General features: G+C 38.7%; 2 protein-coding genes across 2 annotated transcripts in view; one reads left to right on the top strand and one right to left on the bottom strand.

Moving 5' to 3' along the window:
• The window catches only part of Psma2 (proteasome subunit alpha 2), an 11,016-nt gene extending 10,384 nt beyond the window's left edge, over positions 1-632 (bottom strand). The window contains exon 1 of the mRNA XM_004629556.3: positions 552-632. Within this exon, the coding sequence (XP_004629613.1) occupies positions 552-592 (41 nt within the window). The 5' untranslated portion in view covers positions 593-632. The remainder of the gene's footprint in view (positions 1-551) is intronic.
• Positions 633-777: 145 nt separating this feature from the next.
• Mrpl32 (mitochondrial ribosomal protein L32) lies at positions 778-5,260 on the top strand. Its single transcript, XM_004629555.2, has 3 exons — positions 778-964; positions 2,471-2,652; positions 4,859-5,260. Exons 1-3 carry the CDS (start codon positions 835-837, stop codon positions 5,111-5,113), a joined length of 567 nt encoding a protein of 188 aa, XP_004629612.1. The 5' UTR covers positions 778-834; the 3' UTR covers positions 5,114-5,260.
• The last annotated feature ends 4,070 nt before the right edge of the window (positions 5,261-9,330 follow it).

Genomic DNA, 9,330 nt, shown 5'->3' with positions numbered 1-9,330 from the left:
TTTTGGGTCCACAAAAACCTGCCAAGACAAATCAGCGCTTTCTATTTTCACTTGGGCTTCGAAGATACCAAAAGCGCAGTGTTTCGAAAAACAACGGGTGCCCAAGGAAAATCAGCGCTTCAATCTTAACCACAAAGCTAAGACTTAAAACAAAACACGCGCCCCCACGCACTAAGACTCCAAGCTTCAGAAGCGCCCGCCCGCATCAGGCCTACTTGGGCCAGGAAGGCAATGTAAGAGTTTTGAACGGGACACCGGGAGAAAACTGGTACCAAAGTGCCTTATTCTCCAGGCTCCCGGGCGAAGGCGCAGGACTGGCTAAAGCACCCCATGAACGCGGACACCAAGTGTGCCCGGATACCTCGGCCCCGCGCTCCCTGGCCTCCATCGGCCGGCAAATGACTGTGCAAAGCTGTATTCCCACGTCTATTCTCTCCTGGACCCTCAGAAAGTACCAGGCCAGAGGCCAGGGCACACAAAGCAGAACGGAGCGAGCTCTTGCAACCTCTGCTGAGCCCAGGACCTTGGGGGCGTGGGGGTCTCTTCCGTACCTGAAGGTTGTCAGCGAAAAGCTGTAACCGCGTTCCGCCATCTTTACTCGGAGAGGCCCAGCACATCCGCACACATGCGCACTACGGTCAGTTTAGTTTCACTTCCCATCCCCGCGCCTCCCTCCTCTCTCTCTCATTGGAGGATAGAGTCAAAGCCGTCCGCAAAGAATTTTGGGAATTGTAGTTTCAGAAGCCAGATTCGCCCTAGCGCTGGCTCTGTGCGCAAGCTCCAAGTAGGGGTGGGACCCAGCAGCCAGGTGGTCTGCGTCTTCCGGGGAGAAACATGGTGGCGTCCTTGCTGCTGGTGGTGGCTCCGCGGTGGCCTGCGTCCCGGGGCCTGCTTCGACACTGTTTGGAGTTGCTGCAGCGGAAATTCCAGCAAAACTGGCCAGGCCTTTCCAGTCCTCCATGGGGTAGGTGCGGAAAGGTTGATGCGAAGACGCCGGGCTGTTTGTGCTTCCCGCTCCCCGAGCGGGCAGGAGTTCCCAGTGCCTTTTGCTTAGCGTCCGCTCGCCTATTTTTGCAGTTTTATTTTCGAAGAAAAAACCCGAGACTTTTACGTTTCCACTGAGCGTCTCAGTTTGTGTCGTAGGTGAAGACAGCCTTCTAAAGAGCTAAGAACATTGCGCGGTAAGATGGGAACGCGCCGACTTCGTTCCAATTTGTGCAGAGGCATTTTGACATGTTAGGAGAGGAACAGCGCCAATGTAAGTCCAGCTCTACTGGCTCACAGATAGCAAAGTTAGGGTTCTGGTTCTCCCCGCCCACAAAAACTGGGAGGCCTTCGCCCCGCAGTGCATGGTTGATTATATTTCGAAGCAGTGGCCTCGGGGCCTTGAGCTCCTCCTGAGCTGCAGAGGAAGCGTCTGTCCAATGGTAACCCTTTTGTAGCGATTTCCGTAAGGGAGTTCGGAAGCCTGTCACGAGGCAGTGCTGATGTGTGTTGTTGAGAGCAAGAAGTATATTTTCCTGGCAGTGTAGAGCTTTCTCGTTTAAGCACCCAAAGGGGAGCTGAGGTCCTTTTGAGGGCAGGACCTTGGGCTGCTGGAAAGCTCGCTGGAGTCTGGGCGAGTCTTTCAGTGCACGGTTTTGGGCAGAGTAGTCGTGTTTGTACAGTGTTCCGCTTCTCATTGGCATCCAGGCTCGGAAAGATTGACTATCACACAGGCTTCTCTTACAAAGAGCTTCCCTTAGGAAACACCAGGCTATGCTTAGCAATATTTTTAGATCTCCTGAAGAGCTGTTTGTTAAGTGTGGAAATCAAAAGAAGTATCACAAGTCTGAAGAACAGCAAAAGATAAAGGACTTTCTTTCCTTTGTAAGCATTTTAAAGGACAAAAAAGCGATCCATTGATAGTTATGTAAATAGTGCTCTACAGTGAAGGGACTAGTTATTTTTCTTAGAGAACAAACAGGAGTCAAGGTTAAATACTAATGAAGAAATTAGTGACTTAAAGGAATTTACCAGGGTATGTGATTAAAGCACTGTGTATTTTTTTTAAAGATTATGCAGAATTGTCTCAGTGTATGTAATCAGGATCTTAGACTTACTTGTACCCAGAGTAGATACAGACTCTACCAAGTGAAATGTGGACAATTGAATGATTTTGTTTCTTAAGTTATGCACCTGTCAAGCATCTCATTTCAGCAAGTTCTATTAAGAAAGAATCCTATTTGTGTTATTTTAAAATGCCTTTTTACTTGTCTTTAGTATTGTATATTTTAATAGCTGTATTTTCTATTAAATAGTTACTGAATTTACCATGCTAAGCACACATGCTCTGGCGCTCTGTGTGTGTGTGTGTGTGTGTGTGTGTGTGTATCGTGACATATCCTGGTTGTTTCAGAAGAATGACATTTGCAAATAGTCATTTGGGAGCTGGAAATTGATTCTGTATCTCCCATGTTTTACTTTATAGCACCAGCGCTAGTGGTCCACGGTCCAGTGATCTTTACAGAGCCAGCAAATGATACCAGTGGAAGTCAGGAGAATTCCAGCCTCTTAGATGGTATCTTTTGGATGGCAGCTCCCAAAAACAGACGCAGTATTGAAGTTAACCGGTGTAGAAGAAGAAACCCTTGGAATCTCATTAAAGTTAAGGTAATTTATTCTCATTTTTGTGAATATGCTTTTCCTCGAGTCCACCATTGACTATTGTCATGGTATACTTATAGAACCTATAGATAAATTATTCTCAAGTCTTACATGTCTATGGTCTGCCCCAACTAAAATACGGTTATCTCAGTGTGTAAATCTTGTCGTCCTCTCTCCCAAACACTAAAAACACAATGAAAGAAGAAATTTAGAAATTAAGTAAGATATTTTGTAAAGAGACCCCAAACTTTTAACTTATGAACTATTATTAGTCATAGGCCAAGTAAATTTGAATTCTAAGTGGATAAACATTTAACTGTGGTAATAATGAAATTAAAGTCAGAAGTGTAGAGCATGCTGGATCTTAGGTTTTACTAGCCCTTATGTATTTCACTTGTCCTTCACTGTGTCCAGTACAGTATTGTGAAGGACAGGCACAGCCTGTAATGTATCTTAGTGTTTTATGTGCACTGTGTCCTCATATTCTCACACCAGTCCTCCAAAGTAAATATCACTTTCTTTGTTTTATAGGATGAAGAAATTGAGGCTAAAAGAATTAGTCTGTAGACACAGTTTTAAAAGGGAAACTCAGGATTTGACCCCCTAGCGTTTTGATTTTTGAACTCGCATTCTTCTCTTGAAGCCTTTCTTTGTGTGTTCAGACAATTCCAGATTCACCAACTTCACCTCTGGATGTATTCTGTTCATTGATATAATTAAACGAAAATGATGATAGGTGTAGTAGTATTTTGTAGCTGTAACAGTTATAATTTCAATTCTTGCCTGCTATGCCACATTCCACCACTGACGCTCTGTGGGTGACACTTAAGAACAGAGTGTCTACATTTACATTTCAACCCTTGGAACTTAAACCAAGAAGTATTTCTGAGACACAGTAGAGCAGAAATTTAAATCTGGAACTGAAAAACATTTTACTTAGGACACCATAAAATTTGGTCTTGAGGATTTAGGATTTTGGAAGTGAGGTCTTGCTCCAGTCAAGTACCTAAGTTCTCTGACTGCTCTTCTCCTGTGCGTGAAGTTATTTACTGCTACATGTAATACTGCATTGTGTTGGGTACTTTGAGCATGAAAAGACCAACTGACTGGTTATCTTTCCTATCTTTGGGGGGATATACAACCCACCGCACTGAAGTGGAATAATAGTACGATGAGGCCAGTAATTAACAAGATTCTTTGTCCTTTTAGAAAATGAAATTTGTTTATTGTTATTCTAGTCTGTCACTACTCTAGGCTGTAGCCTCACACATACTAATATATTAATTTTATGAAGTATTTGAAGCTTCTTCAATGCTCCTGATTTGTTGTTTCCTTGAACGGGGAATTGAACTCAAGACCTCAGTGCTTGCCAAGCAGGCGCTATGCCACTGATTTACTCTTCTTTATATTTTTTTTAAAGTCTGTCTTGAAAATATGTTGAAGTTTTTTAGAACTTATAACTCTTACATAAAGTTGGATATAAATATATATTACAACTCATTAAAATATTCTCAAATGGTAATATCATGAGGGTTTTACATTGAAGAGTAATAGATAATAAATAAAAAGAAAAATTGTACCATCTACCAAATCTGTAATTGAGTAGGAATTTGAATCACACTGTAATAAAGCAGAGGACTCCAGCTTATAATATTAGTATAATCCTATTTTTCTCTAGATTGAAAGTGAATTTACTTTTCCTTGGCATCTTATTTAAGATGCTCTCTGTATAGATCACCCCTTAGGTTGATGGACTCCTTATTTAGATACTTGGAATTAAGATAACAGATTAACTTTTTAAGTAAAGATGACTGCTATTTTTAAGTACCAGATTCAAAGTTGGTAAACATGAGTTCTAGTCCTAATTTTTCTACTAATTCAGGTTCAGTGTTGCTTATTTTCTTTGTTAAAGGGAGATTGAAAGCTGGGCGTGCTGGTGCCCGCCTGTAATCTGAGCATACAGGAGGCCGAAGTCAAATGGCTGTGAGTTTGAGGTCAACCTGGCTACATTTTTCCAGGCCAGCCTGAACTACATAGTCCCTGTCTCCAAACAAACAAGAAAATAAAAGTGAGGTTGAAGCTAGATGACATTATGACCTCATAGGGCACGAAAATTCTCAGAAAGCTAAACTGTGAACATCACTCCTGTTGGGGGTTATTTGTGCATCATATTGCCTCTTATTAATACATGTTTTTGTTTGTTTTTTTAAAGAACAATATCGATGTTTGTCCTGAATGCGGTCACCTAAAATTGAAGCATGTCCTTTGTGCCTTTTGCTATGAGAAGGTGCGCAAGGAGACTGCAGAAATCAGACGACAGATAGGGAAACAAGAAGGGGGCCCTTTTAAAGCTCCCTCTACAGAGACTGTGGTCTTATACATGGGAGAGACCCCAGCCCCAGAAGATCAGGGAAAGAGGATCATTGAACGAGTCAGGAAGCGGCCATCCTGGTTCACCCAGAACTGACAGCAAAGATGTTTAATGAAAACATTTCTCCTTAAACAGAAGAAGAAGAATCTTTGTTTTTTATGTTATTGTGCTTGTTTTTAAGTCATCAACGTAAAATATAATTTATATGTGAGAATTTGAAGAATATATGAGTAAACTCTTAAAATCTTTATCAGGGGCCGGGGAGATGGCTCAGTGGAATAAGCGCTTCCCTGGCAAGCGCAAGGGCCTGAATTCAATCCCTGGTTCTGCCAAAAAAAAAAAAAAAAAGAAAACTTTATCAAAGGTTCATTGTTTTCTGTTGTAGTGTCTGGTTTAAAGAAACACTAACATAAAATTTCTGGAACAAAAATAAAGTTCATAGTAAGAGTTGCACGTCTTGTTCTAGTTTTGTTTGTGTGCAATACTTAACACAAATATTTTCATTTCAGTGACAGAAATAGGCATTTTGAATTCTTGGTATTTTCTTAAGATGATAGTCATGTTGGAATAGGTTTTTTTGTTCTCATGGAAGGATGCATTCACATTTATGTGCACTATATAACGCTACTGTACTTCATTACATTTTAAAATGACATTGAAAATTCATTAAAAACTCATGAAATTTGTACTATATACTTTTGGGAGAGATTTTAGTAAAGAGACAGGACCGAATTCCATTGGATATAGAAAATATTATAAGCCACTCATTGTCTCCGCATTTTCCTTCTAATATGTCCATTAATTTTCTTACATTTTGTATTTTTTATATTAAAAGCCCTGTTTAACTTCCGGTGATTTAATTTTCTTCTCCCTTTCTTATTCTTGTTTCCACCTGGATCTCAAAGTTTAATATTTGGTCTCTTCTTAAAGTACGATTGCTTATTGAAACAGAACTAGCAAGAAGTAAAGGAATTGTAGTTAAAAGGGAAAATCACTGAACAGAATAAACCCTAATGATATACTGAACATTCATGCCATGGTATCTTGAATGCTTACTGGGATTAGACAGCAAATTCAGCTTTTTTTTAAGAAAAAAAAAAAGATACAAAATTTTAGAACAAGATACTAGAAAATAATGTTTATTATTTTGCATATTGTTTTATACAAAGTAGTTGATCAGATTACAAGACACAGGCATGCAAAAATAGAAGCACAGACCATTCCTTTCAGTGAACAGAAATTAGTAGTAAAACTATCTTAGATCTGTGTACATTTTTTTCCTTTCCATTCTGTTCTTTCCCCCATCCCAGTTGTTTCCTTTTTATAATATGTGTTGTGCATTTGGGAGCTTACTTACTCTTTCATTTTCTTATACTAGGGAGACCATATGATGTTTGTACATGCACATCTGATTTATTTCACTTAAGAGTATGATCTCTAGTTGTATCTACTCATCTGTAAAAGCCTCCAACTTATCATCCTTTACATCTGAGTAGTACTCCATTGTATAAAAATACCACATCTTTTTTATCCATTCCTTAGTTAATGGGCATTTGGGTTGTTTCCAAGATTTAGGTATGACAAATTATTCCACTATAAACATGGGAGCACATATATCACTGTGGTATGGTGTTTTTAGTTAAGGGAAAATACCCAGAAGGGATAGCTGCAGATGGGACTTCTACTAGCTTTTTGAGGAATTGCCACACTGATTTTCACAGTGGTTGGACCAGTCTATTTTCTTACCAACAGTTTTTCCTCACAGCCCTGCCAGCATTTGTTACTGGTTAATTTTTTTTATGACAGACATTCTTTCTGGGGTGAGATGAACTCTCAGTGCTATTTTTATTTGTACTTCTTGAATTGCCAATGATGTTGAACATTTTTTCATATATTTGTTTGCCATTTGTATTTCTTCATCTGAGAAGTGTTTTCATCTCAGATGCCCATAGATTTCCCTTGCTTATGGATAGAACCAAAATTGTGACAATGGCCACACTCCCAAAAGTGTTATACAGATTTAGTGCAATCCCAATCAAAATACCATTAGTATCCCTCACAGTCTAGAAACAAGCATTCCTAGAATTCATTTGGAACCAGAAGGAACCTAGGATATAAAAGGCAATCCTGGCCAATGAAGGAAAGGCAAGAGACATCACAGTTCCTGACTTGATTTATATTACAAAGTTCAATAAAATCAGCATGGTACTGGCAAAAAAACAGACCTCAGGATCAGTGGGACAGATTAGAAGATGCAGACACAACTACAAACACATTCAGCCACCTTATCTTTGACAAAGGGGCCAAACGTTCACTGGAATAAAGCCTCTAATAAATAGTGCTGGAAAACCTGACTTTCCACATGGCAAAGACTAAAGCTAGATGCATGTCTATCACCATATACTACAGTCAAACTGGATCAATTTAAATATTACTGGGAGAGAAAGTAGGTAGAAATCTTGAAGACAAGACAGAAGCAGGCAGGAAGTTAATGAACAAAACCAAAACTGCATGGAAAAAACTTCAGAAATCAACAACTAGGATCTTATTTAATGAAAAAGATTTTGCACATCAAAAGAAATCATTAACAGTGAAAAGACTCACAGAATGGGAAAAATTTTAACCAATTGCCCCTCAGACAAAGGACTTCTATCTAGAACATACAAAGAATTGCAAAAAACTTAGGCCCCCAAATACAAATTAAACTTAGCCTTTATTTTCTTTGGAAAGAAAGAGCATTCACTTGCATGGCTCAGTCTCCTCAAGATAAGACACATAATCTAGAAGATGCGTTAGTTGTATCTTTGTACAAACACCTAAGCACATCTCTCCCATGGAGCTTTATAATGAAGATGGTGAAATGGAGGAGCCATGTTGATGACATGCCTAGATGAGTAAAATGAATAGACATACGAGAAGGAAAGGCTGTTCTCTACAGGTCATTTTATATCTTGACAGATTGTACAAGTATACTATATGTCAAGATAGATAAGGTGGAATCACTGGTTTTGAAAGCTAAGGCTGTGAACATACCTGAGTATGTTCCATTCCCTCCTCAGTATTGTCAGTTAGATGATAGGCTGCGAAGTGTGCCTCTGTGTAACAAATTGTCCTTTGATGATGTAGACTGAATGTCTTCTCCCAAGATTTATGTCAGATTTAATATCCGATGTGATAGTTTTAAAGAAATGGAGGCTTTAAGACATAATTAGGTCTTAAGTGTGGAGCCCCATAAGTGAGATTGCCCTTTTTCGAAGAAGCACAAGAGCTTTCTCTCTGCTATTGTGCTTTGTGCTTTATGGGCTTTTTTTTTTTTTTAAGATTTAATTGGATACAGCTCTTGGGAGGCTGTAAACAGGCAGATCACTATGAGTCCAGTCTAGTAGGGAGACCCCGAACACCCTGTAGACCCTTCCTTAAAAATACAAAAAAAAAAAAAAAAATCTAAGATTTGATCTGGAATTTGAGCCTAGTTAATTATAAATCCTGTGTTACATAAGCTTCCTACTGAATTGTATTTTTAATTTAAAATATAAGAATGATACATTTCTAATTAAAGTTCAATTTTCAATGCCAACTTTACCTGTAGAGGTAAAAAACACTATGGTGTGCATATTTCCAATTATGCTTCTTCCTGACAACATAAAAAGCTTTTCCCCCATTTTATTGATTATAACTGGCAAAATCAAATGTGTATGTCTCAGGTATGTAAGGTGATGTTTTGAGATGGAGATACATAGTGAAGTGATTACTACAAGCAAGCTATTTAACAGATCTATACTTCTATAGCAATTGATAATTTCCTTTGCTTAGAAACAGTAATTTTTATAGTAAAAAAAAAAATGTGCTCAGCGTCTCATTCTAGACAATTGAAACAGTTAATTGAAGCCCATTCTACATGCTTTCTTGATATCTATTGACCTTAGTGCATTCTTCAAAATAAAATGTTGCAGTGCCATATATTCCATTGTTGTTACCTGCTATTTAACCTGAGGGAGCATAGGAGACAACTTTTTACCTCAGTAAATTCAGGTCAATATCATGATCTCTTTTTTTTTTTTCCATAATTTTATTGAGAAACAAATAGCTATGAGACAGTTTCAAACCACATTGGTGGGACAGATTCAATAATTAACACATTACATATATTCTTCCAGTGGTTAATTGCTTATACAAGATGCGGACATGATATCCTATCTACAAACACCATTGGAACAAATCCCTCTATTCATTAAGAGAATGTAACTATATATCTATCCTAACCATTTTGAATACACAGATACACAATGGACATTCATCTGCATCCCCTTTTT

Source organism: Octodon degus, unplaced genomic scaffold (genome assembly GCF_000260255.1).
Source record: "Octodon degus isolate 3935 unplaced genomic scaffold, OctDeg1.0 scaffold00031, whole genome shotgun sequence".
Lineage (NCBI taxonomy): Eukaryota > Metazoa > Chordata > Mammalia > Rodentia > Octodontidae > Octodon > Octodon degus.
This window is presented reverse-complemented; position numbering and strand designations above follow the sequence as displayed.